This window comes from Neophocaena asiaeorientalis, unplaced genomic scaffold (assembly GCF_003031525.2).
Source record: "Neophocaena asiaeorientalis asiaeorientalis breed wild unplaced genomic scaffold, Neophocaena_asiaeorientalis_V1.1 scaffold332, whole genome shotgun sequence".
Lineage (NCBI taxonomy): Eukaryota > Metazoa > Chordata > Mammalia > Artiodactyla > Phocoenidae > Neophocaena > Neophocaena asiaeorientalis.
In genome coordinates this window covers 5,303,466-5,322,204 of record NW_020173111.1, presented here as the reverse complement: position 1 = coordinate 5,322,204, position 18,739 = coordinate 5,303,466, and the positions used below count along the sequence as shown (strand labels likewise).

The window sequence follows — 18,739 nt, the reverse complement described above, 5'->3', positions numbered from 1 at the left end:
CTCTCCACATCCCCTCTAGCAGTTACTTCTGGAAACAGTCTCCAAGATAAAGCTTCATGACTTCCAGATGCTTCAACAAGCTATGTGCACACCTCATAACAAAGCCCGAGCAGCCACACTGCCCCCAGTGCCCCTTCTACCCCATTAATAATTCCTTTCCTCCGAGAAAAAGACACTAGATGCAGGTCATGTGGTGAGAACCTGCATTCGCTGCTGGAGGCACAGGGATTCTCACTTAAGCTGAGCAAACAGTCTCCAACCATCTCATCTACAATTACAAATCAACAATCATGAATCACCAAATGACTGAGGAAAACAGCCGTATAGAAGCAACAGACTCAACAAGCAGAAGTGGTCTCTTTATAAACTAAGAGAAGCTTAAATACGATTGACCTCTGAACAACACAGGGGTTAGGACCACCTCTGACCCTCTGCGGTTGAAAATCCGAGTATAACTTATAGTCAGCCAACCTCGGATCATGTGATACTGCAGTATTTGCTATTGAAAATAACCCACCTGTAAATGGAACCAGGCAATTCAAACCTGTGTTGTTCAAGGGTCAACTGTATACCCAAGAGTCTTAAAGTGGTTCAGTAAAAAAGCAATCAGACTACAAAGTAAAAGAATGACAAAATGTTGGGAATTAAAACTATCAAAGCTGGGCTTCCCTGGTGGAGCAGTGGTTGAGAGTCCGCCTGCCGATGCAGGGTACACGGGTTCATGCCCCGGTCCGGGAAGATCCCACATGCCGCGGAGCGGCTGGGCCCGTGAGCCATGGCCGCTGAGCCTGCGCGTCCGGAGCCTGTGCTCCTCAATGGGGGAGACCACAACAGTAAGAAGCCCACGTACCGAAGGAAAAAAAAAAAAAATTATCAAAGCCAAAATAAAAATTCAGCAGTTGGGCTGAAGAGCAGAACATACTCAACTGAAAACCACCTGAATTTGGGCTGGAAGTGTTATTGTCCTGGAACTCTGCAAAAGAACAAAGAAACGGAAAGTATAAAAGAAAAGTTAGGAGATATTGAAGACAGTTTAATCTCTTCTGGAACTTCTTTTGAATGAAGATTATTTTTTGAAAGAAAAAACAGAAAAAAAAAAGATGCAGGAAATACAAGGAATTTCCCTGCACTGAAGACAGATTTGAATATTAGTTATAAAGGGCCCAATGAGTACTGGGAAAGATGAATTTTAAAATGCCCTTCTGGATTCATAGTGGTAAAGCATATGATTTCTAAAGAAGGGGAGAAAATTCCAAAAGCATTCAGGGAGATTTTTTTTTTTAATTTGGTTACTTAAAAGGAAATTAAAAAAAAAAGGAAGTGAGAACCTAATTCCCCCAGAAGAGTGGGTTTGAAGCCTAGTAAAAACAAGCCTTTGACTTAAATACTATAAAGCTCACAGTTTACTGCAACTGATGCAAAGGACATGTTCTCAGCCGGGAACATCTGGCTAGAGCTGTCCTGAGAGAGGGGTTTCAAGGTCTTCCTGATTTCTCCCAGGCTGGAATGAGGGCGTTCAGCCTGCCCAGGCACAGATCCCACCAGGACTCAGGAAACTCCAGGTGGAAGCTTAACAATCTTTTACTCCCAACCACATCAACCTGATGCTCCAGTATAATTACCTCATATGGTTGCAAAACTGCCTTTCATGAGCCATTTCACCCTGATATAGTAACAACATTCCACCTACAATTTCTTGCTACACCAGCTTTCTACATTCTCATAGGTAATTTAATGTGCAAGGCATCATTCATGTAAGGTTGTACTGCAACTAAATCTGTGGGAATGGCAATCATGAGACCAAGGCGGGTGGTGGGGACTGAACCTTACAGGCCTGTCCAGGGACTACCAGACCATCAGGTCTCTTATTAACACCACCGGATGCTAGAAGACAATGAAGCAACATCTTCAAAGAATTAATGAAAAGAAATTTTAAGACCTACAATTTTATACCAACCAAATTATTTAAGTATAAAGGTAAAAGAAAGATGTTATTAGATGTGCAAGGATTCAAAAAATTCAACACCTTCAAACCCTTGCTAAAAGAATTACTCAAGGAGGTACTTCAAAAGTGAAAAATAAACCAAGAAAGCAAATAACACAAAAAACGGCATGAAAAAAATTAAACCTGTAGTCGTCAAAATAGTTGTTTGGTAATGTGGGTGGAAAGCTTCAGACAACTGGCAAGTAATTATTCCTAAGAAATCATTTTTTAAAAAAGTAGCCCAGGGATTGTAAAATGGTGCATTCACTTTGGAAACCAGTCTGGTAGTTCCTTGTACAGTTAAATATAAAGTTATCACACAATCCAGCAATTCCACTCCTAGGAATACATCCAAGAGAAACGAAAATATACGTCTACATAAAAACTTGTACATAAATGTTCTTAACAGCATTACCAATAGCTAAAAGGTGAAAACAACCCAAATGTCCATGCACTCATGAATGGATAGATAAAATGTAGCCATACAATGAAATAATATTTGGCAATAAAAAGAAATGAAGTACTGATTCATGCTTCAACATGGATGAACCTTGAAAATATTAGGCTAAGTGAAAGAAGAGAGTCACAAGAGATCACATATTGTGGGATTCCATTTATATGAGATGTCCAAAATAGGCAAATTTTATAGAGACAGAATGCAGAATTAGTGATAGCATAGGGAAAGTTGTGGGGAAATGGAGAATGCCTGCTAATGGGTATGGGGTTTCTTTCTGGGACAATGAAAATATTCTAAAATTGATTATGGTGATGGTTGCACAACTCTGTAAATATTCCAAAAGCCACTGAGTTGTACACTTTAAGTGGGTAAACTGTATGGTGTATGAATTATATCTCAATAAAGGTTATTAAAAAAACAAAAAATTGGCTAACACAAAGTGCATGGTGAGGAATAGGTTAAGTGTTATCTCTTGAATGGAATGTGGTTACACATCTTAATTCTCTGGGTAGTTAGAAAAATATGTATAAATATCTTGGGTAGATTTTTTTTTTTTTTTTTGCGGTACGCGGGCCTCTCACTGTTGTGGCCTTTCCCGTTGCGGAGCACAGGCTCCGGACGTGCAGGCTCAGCAGCCATGGCCCACGGGCCCAGCCGCTCCGCGGCATGTGGGATCTTCCCGGACCGGGGCATGAACCCGTGTCCCCTGCATCGGCAGGCGGACACTCAACCACTGCGCCACCAGGGAAGCCCTTGGGTAGATTTTTAAAAGTAACTCCAAACAAAATAGAAATGGAATTTATAACTTTCAATCACTAGAGGAAAAAATAAGGAAAACCAAAAATTCTAAATAAGTTATCACAATAAATATGTGTTAAAAATTTCCACATTGAAAGACAAATTCTCAGACTCAGTATAGAACTAAAATCTAGTTATATGGTCAATACAGAAGATATAACCAGATGACAAAAAGGAAGAAAATTAAAGGTAGGGTTTCCTTTGAGGAGATAAAAATGTTCCAGAACTAGATAGAAGTGATCACACAACATTGTGAATGTACTAAATGCCATTCAATTGTTCATTTTAAAATAGTTAATTTTATAGACATACCTCATTTCATTGCACTTTGATTTAATGCACTTCAAAGATATTGTGTTTTTTACAAATTGAAGGCTTGGGGCAACCCTGCATCAAACAAGTCTTATTGGCACCATTTTTCTAATAGCATTTGCTCACTTTGTGTCTGTCACATTTGTTAATTCTCACAATGTTTCAAACTTTTTCATTATGTTAAGTAGGGTTTTTTCTGTTTTTTTTTTTTTTATTAATTAATTAATTTAATTTTTTTGGCTGCATTGGATCTTTGTTGCTGCGCGAGGGCTTTTTTCTAGTTGTGGTGAGCAGGGGATACTCTTCATTGCAGTGCGCGGACTTCTCATTGTGGTGGCTTCTCTTGTCGTGGAGCATGGGCTGTAGGTACGCAAGCTTCAGTAGTTGCAGCATGTGGGCTCAGTAGTTGTGCCTCGCGGGCTCTAGAGCGCAGGCTCAGTAGTTGTGGCACACGGGCTTAGTTGCTCCATGGCAGGTGGGATCTTCCCGGACCAGGGCTCGAACCCGTGTCCCCTGCATTGGCAGGCATATTCTTAACCACTGCACCACCAGGGAAGTCCCAATCTTTTTCATTATTATAACATTTGTTATGGTCATCTGTGATCAGTGATCTCTGACGATACTATTTTAATTGTTTTGGGGCGCCATGAACCTGGTCCATGTAAGATGGTGAACTTAATCGACTGCTGAAATGACAACAGAGGATTTAGAATATTACATAAACTTAGTTGATAAAGCAGTGGCGGTGTTTGTGAGGATTGACTCCAATTTTGAAAGAAGTTCTACTGTGGGTCAAATGCTATCAAACAGCACTGCATGCTATAGAGAAATCATTCATGAAAGGAAGAGTCAATTGATGTGGCAGACTTCACTGCTGTCTTGTTTTCAGAAACTGCCGCAGCCTCCCCAACCTTCAGCAGCCACCGCCCTGATCAGTCAGCAGCATCAACATCCAGGCAAGACTCTCCACCAGCGAAAAGATTAGGACTCACTGAAGGCTCAGGTGATGGGTAGCATTTTTTACCAACAAGGTATTTTTAGTTAAGGTATGTACATTTGTTTTTTGAGATGTAATGTTATTATACACATAATAGCGTACAGTATAGTGTAAACATAACATTTATATGCACTTGGAAACCCAAGAATTCATGTGAGTAGCTTTATTTTGATATTTGCTTTATTGTGGTGGTCTGGAACCACAATATCTCTGAGGTATGTTATGTGAATCTCACTTCAATTAAAAAGGGACAAGAACATATCAGATAAATGCTAGCCAAAAAAAGCTGGGGTGAGTGGCAGTATTAAAATCAGACAAAATAGAACACAGCAAAGTGATCTACAAGGTTGGTCTTATATATGAACATAGACACAAAACCCTGAGATATGATACTAACAAATCAAATCCAAGAGTTAAAAAAAAGTCTTAAAATCCACTAGTTTATTAAAAGAATACCTTGTAACTAAATAAGAGATTATCCTAGGAGTACAAGAATGATTCAACATTAGATTTCCTAATACAATTCACTCCATTAGCAAATAGAAAAAAACAAAAACCTATATGATCACCTAATAAAAAGGCACCCCCCCCAGCCAAATCCTATCTTCCCAATTCAACAACCATTCCTGATTTAAATAGTTACACAGGGGCTTCCCTGGTGGCGCAGTGGTTGAGAGTCCGCCTGCCGATGCAGGGGACACGGGTTCGTGCCCCGGTCCGGGAAGATCCCACATGCTGCAGAGCGGCTGGGCCCGTGAGCCATGGCCACTGAGCCTGTGCATCCAGAGCCTGTGCTCCGCAACGGGAGAGGCCACAACAGTGAGAGGCCCGCATACCGCAAAAAAAAAAAAAAAAAAATAGTTACACAGTTAAACCTACCTTCCTTAATTCAATAAAGAATATCTATCAGAACCTACAGTAAAACCTGTATTATCATTAAAGCATTAGAAACACCGCAATTAAAGTTATGAGTCCGCCAAGGATACCCATCTCATCCCAATCATTCAACATTACACTGGCAGTCCTAACCTATGTAATAATGGGAAAAAAAAGTATAAATATAAAAAGGAAAAGAAAACCATCACTGTTTCACAGATATTACTATAATTTACTTATAAAATAATAAAACTATTAGAACTAATTACTCAAATAAAATGGCTACACACAAGAGTAAAACAAGATAATCAACAGCTTTCTTACAAACCATAAATAGTCAGAAATTGCCAAATCCAATTCATTTTTTATAAATCCTATTTATCAAATATAGTAAGAAGTACATACGACTCATCTGGAAAAAACTTACGACTTCAAGAGCATAAAATGACCTTAAATAAATAGAGAGATACAATATCCCTAGGTGATAAGATTCAATATTATAAGGACATCTCTTCAAATTAATTTATAAATTTAATGCAATCTCAATCAAAGTTGTAGTGGAATGTAAGGAACACTGATTTTAAAAATCACCTCTGGGTGGGAGGGAGGGAGATGCAAGAGGGAAGAGATATGGGAACATATGTATATGTATAACTGATTCACTTTGTTATAAAGCAGAAACTAACACACCATTGTAAAGCAATTATACCCCGATAAAGATGTTAAAAAAAAAAAAAATCACCTCTAAGTGTTAGTGTAAGTATACAAGAACAGCAAGAAAGAGAAAAATTTGTATGATTTACCCTACTGAATATTAAAATGCATGATAAAGCTATAGTCAATTTGGAAATGACTCAGAAATAGAACAGGGTCAAGAAATAGTTACACGTATGTGGGAATATAATATGATTAACGGTGAGACAACTAGCTATGCATTTGGGGAAAAAAAGTGAGATTACATTCTTATCCACACAGAAAGAACTTACAGCTTTAGATGGCAATTTTTTTAAAAAAAATATTTTTTTAATTTATGTATTTATTGTATAATTTGTATTTATCAATAAATAAATACACCCTGTGCGGCGTGCGGGATCTCAGTTCCCCAACCAGGGATTGAACCCAGGCCATGGCAGTGAAAGCACTGAATCCTAACCACTGGAGCACCAGAGAACTCCCACTGGTAAATATTTTTAGCATTTAAAGAAACTATATTTTCTTCAAATATCTGTATAATCCTGGGGATAAGGAAGCCGTGTTTAAGCAAACTAAACCCCGCAAGGCTAAATAAAGGTAACACTCCAGATTTCATGCAAATTAGAAACTTATTTTGATGAAAAATGTCATGAATGATACTAATAACAAATGACTAAAGAAAATTAATACTCATAATACACAGGAAGCATAAATCAACAAAAAGCAATATGGAAAAATATCAAGATATTATTAAATGCAAAATAAATTGCAGACTATGTAATACACTCATTCGTGTGTATTTGTTTTATACTACATGTGTATTTGCAAGTGTACAGAACAAGTGTACAGAAAAATGTGAATGGTAGGGACTTCCCTGGCAGTCCAGTGGTTAGGACTCCGTGCTTCCACTGCAGGGGGCCCGGATTCCATCCCTGGTCAGGGAACTAAGATCCTGCACGCCGCAGGGCGCAGCCAAAAAAAAGAAAAAGAAAGAAATGTGGAGTGAAGGAGGTAGGTTAGCGGAGACCAGAGACATTCAGTTTTCACTCTATAGATACATGATTTTAAATTTATTTGTACAACGAACACACTGCTTTAAGCTTCTGTAATTACATTAATGTATAAATATATTCATTATAAAAAATTTAAACCATACAAAAGATAAGGAGTTAAAAAGCAAAACTCCCTATTCAAACACATCCCCCAAACCAATCTTATTTCCCTCCTGGAAGTAATTTTCATTAACGTCTTTGCTCCCTTTTATATCTCTAAAACATTTTTTAAAGAAAGAAAGAGCCCTGGGATTTCCCTGGTGGTCCAGCAGTTAGGACTCCAGGCTTTCACTGCCAAGGGGCCAGGTTCAATCCCTGGTCAGGAAACTAAGATCCCAGAAGCCATGCAGCCGGCCAAAAAAAAAAAAAAAGTCCTATTTTTTTTAATGGGTGAAGGAAAAAAAAAAAACAACAGGTAGTTACTAAAAGAAAAAATAAATGGCTAATAAGCATATTTAAAATGCTCAATTTTAATAATCACAGGAACACAAACAAAAACCATTTGCTTTCTGTGTGAAATAAGACAAAGACAAATATATGATATCACTTATATGTGGAATCTAAAAAAATAGTACAAATGAACTTATTTACAAAACAGAAATAGAGTCACAGATGTAGAAAACAAACTTATGGTTGGGGTGGGGTATATATTGGGAGTTTGGGATTGACATATACGCACTACTATATATAAAATAGGTAACTAATAAGGACCTACTGTATAGCACAGCCAACTCTACTCAATACTCTCTAATGACCTATATGGGAAAAGAATCTAAAAAAGAGTGGAGATATGTATAACTGATTCACTTGGTTGTACACCTGAAATTAACACAACATTGTAAATCAACTCTACTCCAATAAAATTTTTTTTTAAAGTTTGCTTTTTTACACATGTGCAGGGCTCCCCTGAATATTAGCTGATGGTCTGCCTGGTGGGTGTTTATGCCAAGTCAGTTTTTATTAATCTGAACATCTCCCACCCCAAGAAAATGGGCAAATATTAAAAGTTTGAGCATTTGCAGAAACAAACCCTGTCAAACACTGAAACACCACTAGAGGGAATGCAAATCAGTTTAAACCTTTCTGTACAACTTGGCAGTAATAACAAAAGCCTTAAAAACACATAGGCCAACCCCACCCCACCCCCTACACACACACAAACACACATAAAACTATTAGAACTAATAAATGAGGTCAGCAAAGTTGCAAAGTTGTAGGATACAAGGTCAAGGATACAGAACTCAGTTGGATTTCTATGATCTAGCAATGAACTATTTGAAAATGAAATTAAGAAAATAATTCCATCTTCAATAGCATCAAAAAGAATAAAATACTTAGGAATAAATTTAACAAAAGAAATGCAAGACATGTATGCAGAAGACTATAAAACATTGGTAAAGAAATTAGAGAAGATCTAAATAAATGGAAAGACATCCCATGTTCATGAATTGGAAAACAATTTTTTTAAGGCGGCAATACTCCCCAAATTGATCTACAGGTTGAACACAATCCGTATTAAAATCCCAGCTGCCAGGGCTTCCCTGGTGGTGCAGTGGTTAAGAATCTGCCTGCCAATGCAGGGGACACGGGTTTGAGCCCTGGTCTGGGATGATCCCACATGCCGCGGAGCAACTAAGCCCGTGCACCACAACTACTGAGCCTGTGCTCTAGAGCCTGCGAGCCACAACTACTGAGCCTGTGTGCCACAACTACGGAGCCTGTGCTCTAGAGCCTGCGAGCCACAACTACTGAGCCTGTGTGCCACAACTACTGAAGCCCGCACACCTAGAGTCCACGCTCCGCAAAAAGAGAAGCCACCGCAATAAGAAGCCTACGCACCTCAACAAAGAGTAGCCCTCACTCACCACAACTAGAGAAAGCCCGTGCGCAGCAACAAAGACCCAATGCAGCCAAAAATAAATAAATAAAATAAATTTATATATATATAAAAAGAAAAATTTGTTAAAATAAAATCCCAGCTGCCCTTTTTGCAGAAATTGGCAACGTGATACTAAAATTCAAGGGCTTGTATTTGGAAATACAAACCAAAACCACTATGAGATACCACTTCATACCTTGTAGGATGATTAGAATCAAAAAGAAAATAAATCTTGGTGAGGATGTGGAGAAACTGGAACACTCATATTGCTGTTGGGATTGTAAATCAGTGCAGCCACTTTGGAAGCAGTCTAGCAGTGCCTCGAAATATTAAACAAAGAGTTACCATATGATCCAGCCATCCCTTCCTAGGTAAACGCCCAAGATAACTGAAAACTATGTCCACAGAAAAACTTATACATGAAGGTTCACAGTAGCATATTCATAATAGTCAAAATGCGGAAACAACCCAAATGTCCATCAACTGACAAATGAATAAACAAAATGTTATATATATATATATATAATACAATGAAATATTATTTGGCAACTAAAGGAATTAAGTACCGAGACATACTACAGCCTGGATGACCCTTGAAAACATTATGCTAAGTAAAAGAAGCCAGACAGAAAGGGCCACATATTGTAGGATTCCATTTATAAAGAAATGACCAGGATAGACAAATCCATAGAGGTAGAAAGTAGATTAGTGGTTACCAAGGGCTGAGGCCAGGGGAGACCAAGGAGTGACTGCTAACAGGTAGAGGTTTCTTTTTGCAGTGAAAGAAATGTTCTAAAATCAGAAGTGAAAGCTGTACAAATGTGAATATCCTAAAATTCCCTAAACTGTACACTTTTAAAAGATCAACTTTTCGTGAATGATATCTCAATAAAGCTGCTTTTTAGGGCTTCCCTGGTGGCGCAGTGGTTGAGAATCTGCCTGCTGATGCAGGGGACACGGGTTCGAGCCCTGGTCTGGGAAGATCCCACATGCCGCGGAGCAACTAGGCCCGTGAGCCACAACTACTGAGCCTGCGCGTCTGGTGCCTGGGCTCCGCAACCAGAGAGGCCGCGATAGTGAGAGGCCCGCGCATGGCGATGAAGAGTGGCCCCCGTTTGCCACAACTACAGAAAGCCCTCGCACAGAAACGAAGACCCAACACAGCAATAATTAATTAATTAATTAATTAACTCCTACCCCCAACATCGTCAAAAAAACAGAAAAAAAAAAGCTGCTTTTTAAACACAGCTATGCCCAAACTCATAGAACTCTACACTAAAAAAGGTAAATTTTACTGTATACCTCTATAAATTTGACTTTAAAGAAGATTCATATACCCTGTTACTCAATTCTAAGTACTCATCTGTAGAAAATATTAAAGACCACCCAGAAAGATGTAGCTTAAAGAATGTTTGTCACAACACTATCACAGAAAAGAAAGAAACCTAAGCTGAGCAGCAGGAACCTGGATATTTATGGAATACTAGGTGGCCTTTTAAGAATGCCAGAAGAGAGCTTCCCTGGTGGCGCAGTGGTTAAGAATTCACCTGCCAATGCAGGGGACACAGGTTTGAGCCCTGGTCCAGGAAGATCCCACATGCTGCAGAGAAACTAAGTCCGTGCACCACAACTACTGAGCCCGCATGCCACAACTACTGAAGCCTGCGTGCCTACAACCCATGTTCCACAACAAGAGAAGCCCGTGCACCGCAATGAAGAGCAGCCCCCACTCACCACAACTAGAAGAAAGCCCGCGGTGCAGCAACAAAGACCCAATCAGCCAAAAATAAATTAAAAAAAAAAAAAAAAAAAGAATGCCAGAAGAAATTAATCACTGATGGGGAAAGGTAACTTATCAGGTCTCCCGAGAAACTGGCACATTTAGACTGGGTAATCTGAGCAGAGTTTAATAAAGGTCTTATTTAGAAAGCAGGGTGCAGAAGACCACAAGCCATAGTGCAGTGCCTGGCAAGAGGAAGCGGCTGGGAGTGACCAGTCAGCAGAGCCAGGGAAAACAGTCGAGTGCAGAGGGCTGCCAGACGGCCCGCCCAGCACGGAGGGACACAGCCAGGCTGCTGAGCCCCAGCAGGGAGGAATCCCAGGAACCTGCTCCCCTCCCACCTTACAGCCTCCTGCGGGTGCCGGGAGGACATCGGAATCCAGTGGGACATCAGAGGGGACCCTGGACACGATCCGTGCAAGTCAGCCTGCAGGGTGGAGAGCCGGGTGGAGAGTGCATCCAAGTGACAAATGGAAGATGTCCAGCACAGATGGTCACAGCAGTAAACAAGGAGTAGTTTACAAGTGACTACATTTAAAAAAAAATAAAGATAAGTAACATACAACCACTTAAGAAACTCTAGAATGGTTTACTGCAAGGGGTAAACAGTGGTTCACCCAGAGTTCCTCAACGGTGGTGCTGTTGGCAGCTGGCAAAGCAATTCTTCATGGTTGGGTACTGCCCCAGGCACTTTAGGACATTAGCCTCCCTGGCCCCCAGGGCACTAAACACCAACAGAAACCTCAGGCATTACAATAACCAAAAATGTTTGAAAAGCCTCCCCACTCCCAGACATGGGTTGGCACCATGCCTGATAGTAACCACCATGAGGGTGAGAATTAAAGGGTGTTTTTTTTTTCTTACCTGCATTTTTATAATTTTTCTACCAAGACTAGGTATTGTTTTTGTGAAGCAGAAAAAATATGTTCACTATTCTTTAAAAAGAACTCAACAGGATAGAATAATTTAGATTCCAGCTTTCGGGAAACCCTATTTTGTCCTTCCCCTAACTTTGCTCATGACAGTAAGTAAATGAAAGGCGATCTGACATTATTACACGGATGACATAACTCATTTTGAAGTCACCAATAACAGGAAGGGTGAGATTAACTCACCTTCTGACAAATCACTTTTATTCTTCATATACTCATAACTGTTATGAGATCACAGCATCCTACGAGTCACAGGTCAAGTACTAGATTGCTTCCAGCTTGTTATAAAACTTTAAAAGGAAGGAAACCATTACAATTTGGTTTCTACACGATGCTACATTGGCACAGCCTAGAGTATTTTAGCAGGTTTACCTATTACCACTCACCCCTGTGAGAAAGCCAGGGCAAGGGATTTTGACAACAGATTTGGGGAAACATTGTGTTTTGTTCTCTATTACTTCTCCCAGGCTCAAGCAGGGAGTCAGGTTCTTAGCAATTCTTTGTCTCAGTATTTTGTATTTTCAAGGCAGAAAGTAGCATTCTTCTGGGGGCAGGTCTAACTTAATCTCAGGACTGGAAGAGTAATAGTTTGAAACCGCCCTGCCGCCATCCTGGGATAAAGAAGCAGTGGTACAATTTTTCACTAAGTTCAAGAAACCATCCATTGTAAGCTGCATCCTGACCCAGATATTAAAACATGAACAAAAAACGATCTTGGGTCAATAAAACATAGTATATACCATTTAGGGTGATCCTTAGCATTTTTAATTTTAAAAGTTCTTCTAACGTAAAAAAATATTTTTAGTTTAATAGGCTCACATTACTGATGACAGTTTAAATTAATACAGCTTTGGGGAAAGATAACTTCAGGATATATATCAAAACAGAATATGTAAATTTGTATACCCTTTGACACATCAATATATACTTTAAGGAACTTTCCCTCAATAAAGTCAACTGGAGGGTTTCCCTGGTGGCACAGGGGTTAAGAATCCGCCTGCCAATGCAGGGGACAAGGGTTTGAGCCCTGGTCTGGGAAGATCCCACATGCCGCGGAGCAGCTAACCTGTGCGTCACAACTACTGAGCCTGAACTCTAGAGCCCGCGAGCCACAACTACTGAGCCCATGTGCCACAACTACTGAAGCCTGCGTGCCTAGAGCCCGTGCTCTGCAACGAGAAGCCACCGCAATGAGAAGCCCACACACCGCAATGAAGAGTAGCAACCGCTCGCTGCAGCTAGAGAAAGCCCGCGCGCAGCAACGAAGATCCAACACAGCCAAAAATAAATACATAAATAAAATTAATTAATTAAAAAAAAGAAAAGAAAGTCACTGGAAAAGTGTGGAAAGAGAGGGAAAAACAGGAAGATTGCTACACCACTCACTGGCTATACTAGTAAAACCTAGAACATGTTAGTTTTAAAACAGAAAGCTGAGGAAATCAAATATAGTACTTCTATATGACAGAAAACTGTAATAATGCAAGAGATCCAAGACCCTGAAAAACGTTCATGGTAAGTAAACACAGCAGTTAACAAATCCATGAGAAAAATTATAAGAAAATACATGCGTAGGGGAAAAAAAGTAAAAAAGGAATTTCAGGAAAAAAACTAAGAAAATGGAAAGATAAAAAATCAATTTAAAAAAAATCTCCTTAAACGTCCGTGAGTTTTCCTGATTGAGAGAAAACACCAGGTCCTCAGTGCCTCCTATGAAGGCACATCATTATGATGTTACAGATCTCTGGGGAGAAAGAAGATTCTACAAGCTTCCAGAAAGGGTGGGGGGGTGGGGATCAAGAATTGGAATTTTTTTAAAGAATTATAAGAGCTAGAAGATAACAGAGGAATACTTTCAAAATTCTGAGGGAAAACAATTTCCAATCTACCATTCTTTACATAGTCAACCTATTAATCATGTGTAACAGTGGAATCAAGATATTTTGAAAGATGCAAATCTCGATTTACACATGCATCCTTTCTCAGGAGACTACCAGAGGCTGTGCATTCCCCCAGCGGCAGTGAGTCAAGACAGAGAAGGGCACAGGTCATGGGAAGGAGGGGGTCCAACCCAGGAGAGAGGGGAAGAGAATCTCCAGGGTGACACGCAGGAGATCCCAGGCCATTAGCTGTGCCCAGGCGAGCAGGCTGGGTGGGAGGAGGTGAGGAGCTCCCAGAGAGGACTGGTCAGAAGGATGACCCTGACTGAGTACCTGCTGTGTCTCAGTTTCCTGAGAGGGGATTCAAACAACTAAGGTAAAGTTAGTGTCTAAATATCTAGAGAACTGAAACACGGAAATAGAATTACAAACTGCAGGGAAAACAAGAAATTGGGCAGAAAAGGAAAAGCACTCATAGACCACTCAGTGGCTCCTCTGTGAACAGTGTTTCCTGTATCCTAAGGTAGCACTGGTTAGTGATGTAACCCAAAGACAGGAAAGGTGTATGTATAATGGGGGTGGGGAAGAGGTGGTCCAAGAGAGCTAAAGCCTCATCTTTCAGAATGGGAAGCCACTGAATAACATCTACAATTTGGGGGGGGCGGGGGGAATCAAGAACCAGCGATGGTGGGGGAAACTTACATTTTTACCCGTAGAACCATGACTCTTTAAAACTTCTGCATATATAGACGTGTTAAAAATAAAAACCCAACTCTAGAAGTAATAAGGACAATTTTTCTTACATATTTTTCCATTTTTTTCAAAAAACATATTGAGGGGCTTCCCTGGTGGCGCAGTGGTTGAGAGTCCGCCTGCCGATGCAGGGGACACGGGTTCGTGCCCCGGTCCGGGAAGATCCCACATGCCGCGGAGCGGCTGGGCCCGTGAGCCATGGCCACTGGGCCTGCGTGTCCGGAGCCTGTGCTCCGCAACGGGAGAGGCCACAACAGTGAGAGGCCCACGTACCGCAAAACACAAACAAACAAATTTAAAAAAAAGTATTGAAATCGTAAAGTATACATGCCAACATATCAACAGTGGTTATTTCTAGTAACGCGATTGTGGACCATTTACATTTTTTCTTTCACTTTCCAACTTTCGGAAAAAGTATGTAACATGGAGTTTATTGACCATAAATCAGAAAACAAGAGGTGTTTTACTTTAAGCCTGGTCCACATCCACCACAGGGTAGAAGCCCCATCTCTGTCATTTTAGCTTCTGCTCTTTCTGCTGGAGCAGGGGAGCCTGCCAACTCCTTCATTCACACAGCAAATATTTGTTGAATTCCTATAAGCCAAGCCCTGCACAGTGATTCCAATACCCCAGCTTTTTTTTGGATCTCCTGAAGGCCTCAATGCCAGCTGGGGGAACCAGCTGGGGCAACCAGCTGAGAGAACCAGCTGGGGCATGGGCTAAGCCAACACTTCAAACTCCTCGTACACTGGATACACCTGGGATTGGTTCAGTTAGTCTGGGTTGGGCTCTGAGGCTCTGGAGGAGCAAGCAAGCTACTTGATGTGCACAGGTTTTGCTGAAGGTTTCTCAGAGGAATCACTGGGGTCCTCAGTCACTTCGGCACCATCATGGCCCCACATAGGCTAGATTTCAATCCCACAGATGTTTAAGTGAAAGTATACAAGATACAGCAAAAGGGGCGCTGCTTAGACAGCTGCAAGGGATGCCCCTTGGCAGTTAAGAGCAGGACTCTGGAGTAAGGCAGGCCTGGGTTTGAATCCCACCTCCACCACCCCCAGGTGCGACCTACTTCCTCTCTCTGCGCCTCAGTCTCTTCACATGTAAAATGAGATAATAATTAAAGCTACATTCACAGGATAGGGTTGTTGTGTGGTACATGAGGGCACGAAGGCATCTAAAGCGCTTGACGAGACCCTGGCACAGGATGAAGACAATAAATAGTGGCAACCACTAGCTGTTAACACGGCCGGCGACCTTTCTCAGCCACGATGGGACCTAAGGGGCGATCACTTGACCTCTCAGCCTCCATGTCTTCCTATGGAGAGGAGAAGGCACATGCCCGGCCTCCTCCCCAGGAACGTTCTGAGTCTTAAACCAGGATGTGCACAGCACCAAACGGGAGACCCTTTGGTCTTCAAAGAGCACCAGACAGGAGACCCTCAGATTTTATTCAGTAAATGTCTCCTGATTCACCTCGATTTTACTACCAGGGAGATAAATTTTAAAAAAGAAAAAGTCTTCTCCTCTCCTCTGATCTTCGTAAAGTTTTTCTTTTAGGGAAAAGGCCACCCAGGTAGAGAGCAGATAAGGGAGGCGCCAGGTGTCCCTGACACTCATTAACACAAACTCAATGCCCACCAAGCATCCTGCTCTCAGAACACACCACGACCACAGAGAGGACCCAGCAAGTCGAGTTTCTCTCCAACGGACCTCCCAAGGGTCATGACCGTCTCCCCCAAAAGAGCCCAAGGTGATGAGACCTCGTTCAGAGAGGGGGTCTCTGAGTTCGGCACCTGGGGATGAAGAAGAGGCTGAGCAAAAAGGATTCTTTCGAAGCCCTCCCGAGCATGTGAACAAGCTCCCAGGCGAGGAGCACGGCGCGGGGCCCACCTGCGCCCCTGCCCCCAGCCCCGCCCGCCCGGAGGCACTCACGATCTCCGCCACGATGAGGAGTCCGGGCAGGGTGCGGAGGAACTCGCGGTCTTCGGGGCCCCTCCGCCAGGCCCCGCCTCCCGGGGGCGGGCCGCCGTTAACCTGTCTCCTTCCACCTGGCGGCGGCCAGCCCTGGGTCCTTGGACCCCGGGGAGAGCCAGGCCTCCGGGCCCTGCGGCTCCGGGAATGGAGGGTGTGGGGAGGGGCGGTGACTCTAGGGGCGTAAGAGCGGCTGGAATTACGATCCGGCCGGACCTTAGACCCGAGATCGATGCGAGGCCGCCGGGACGGTCCAACCAGAGCTTCTCCCCCTGCCGCCGCTTCCGCTGCTGAAGCCCGGCGTGATTTCTTGCCCCCTCCTGCCAGGAACAAATTTGAGGAACCAACTTTTTCGCCGGGTTTGGAAAGCGAGATGCTTCTTGGCGCTCGCAGTGGCTCGATCGCCGGAATCCGTGGAGCCTCGGGGCGGAGATAAGAGCGGGGAGATATTTGGGATCCCTGGTCATGATGAATCAGTGTCCCATAACCCTCGGGAGGAAATGTTGGAGGAAAGCTTGAACGGTGTGTGTGTTGTGCAAACTGAAGTTTCTGACTAACGGGCTGTATTTTCCTGGGGTGTGGGAGAGGATGAGGGAGCCCCACACAGTGAGGCAGCTTGTTAGAGGGTCGGGCTGACCCGAGCTCCAACACCGGCACTTGCATTTCTCAGCTGTGTGACCAGGAGCAAGGGCCTCCACCTCTCTGTGCCTCAGTGGTGCCATCTGTAAAATGCGTAGATGGGCGCCTTGCCAACAAAAGCATGTTCATGGCGCTCTCTCCTTTTGTATTGTGAAAGGATGGCAAGAAACTTTCTATTTTATTCAGAAACCCCCAAAAGGAAAGGAAATAATCCTTGTTCACAAATAAAGCATTGCTCTGGAGTCACCGCATCCCTCTTATCCGTCCCAAGACACGTTTAAAAAAGATCAGAAGGGACATTTTTTGCCACAATGTCCTATCAGCTGAGCAGAGAAAGCAAAAACTATTGCATACAATCTAATAAAACAAAACAAGGAATTCGTTTCTTTTAGTCTAGGGCCTACTCAGGAGGACCTCAGGGAGTAAAAGTTAAGGCTTCAAAAGCATTGCAAAGACGACGATTTAGAGAAATTCCATCTATGAGCATTTGCTAAGCATCTTGGGCTGGTGGGTAAAGAGAATAAGAAATATAGCCCTTTCCCCGAGAGCAGCGGTTCCCAACGTGTGGTACCCGGACCAGCAGCATCAGTATCAACCAGGAACTCTCAGAAATGCAAGTTCTCAAGCCCCTAGACCCACTGAATCAGAAACTCTGAGGGCAGACGCCAGGAAGATGTTTTTGAACCAGCCTTCCAGGAGACTCTGATACATACTGAAGTTTGAGATCTACTGGTTTAGAGAAGTTTGAGAGCTACTGGTTTAGAGAAACCAATTTTGCAGCTGTGGAAATAAGAGATACACACATGGAATGGCTGGAGAAGCTGTCTGTGGCATCATGCAGGACATTTAATGAAGGCAGGAAGGAAGTCGTAACAACTCTATTTCTGTATTACAAAGGGCAAGCCCTTCTCAGAGGCCAAATGCATTTCAAAACTCAGATCTTTAATTTAGAAAGGTAAAAATGTACATATACCATACACCATATAACACCTTCAGTGAGGTCTGGAGTGGTACTTTCATCAAATACACTAGTTTTCGGCAATGAAAATACGTGAATGAATTAAGTGTGTGTTTGGCTTATCTACTGCAGTGTGATAAATGCTCTCAAACATCAGTGGTTTAAACTAACAACCATCTAGGGCTTCCCTGGTGGCGCAGTGGTTGAGAGTCCACCTGCCGATGCAGGGGACACGGGTTCGTGCCCCGGTCTGGGAGGATCCCACATGCCACGGAGCAGCTGGGCCCGTGAGCCATGGCCGCTGAGCCTGCGCTCCGCAACGGGAGAGGCCACAGCAGTGAGAGGCCCGTGTACCGCAAAAAAAATAAAAATAATAAATAAAATAACAACCATCTTACTCATGAATCTGTGGGTCAGGAATTCGGGCAGGGCTTGGCTGGCAGAGTCTTCTGCTCCACAGGGTGTTGGTTGGAGTCATTAACTCAGCTGTTTTCGGCCGGTGGCAGGGCAGGTGTGGAAAGGCTGAAAAGCCTTCACTCACATTCTGTTCACTCCCTTTCTGGCACTTCAGTGCTTCTCTACCTGGCCTCTCTCTCTCTCCATGAAGCTTATTAGGCTTCCTCATAGCATGGTGGGTTCAGAGTAGTTGGACTTCTACACAGTAGTTGGCTTCCAAGAGGGGAAAAGATAAGCAGAAGCTGCAGATCTCTTAAGATCCAGCCTTGAAATCTACAGAGCATCATTTCTGCCACATTCTATTGGTCAAAGCCAGTGA

At 42.5% G+C, this 18,739-nt stretch overlaps 1 protein-coding gene across 1 annotated transcript in view; it reads right to left on the bottom strand.

Moving 5' to 3' along the window:
* The window catches only part of CMTM8 (CKLF like MARVEL transmembrane domain containing 8), an 89,700-nt gene extending 72,866 nt beyond the window's left edge, over nt 1-16,834 (bottom strand). Inside the window, exons 1-2 of the mRNA XM_024743473.1 lie at nt 16,584-16,834; nt 16,329-16,542 (exon numbers count right to left, since the gene is read on the bottom strand). Coding sequence (XP_024599241.1) covers nt 16,329-16,542; nt 16,584-16,834 — 465 coding nt within the window. The remainder of the gene's footprint in view (nt 1-16,328; nt 16,543-16,583) is intronic.
* Between the last annotated feature and the right edge of the window lie 1,905 nt (nt 16,835-18,739).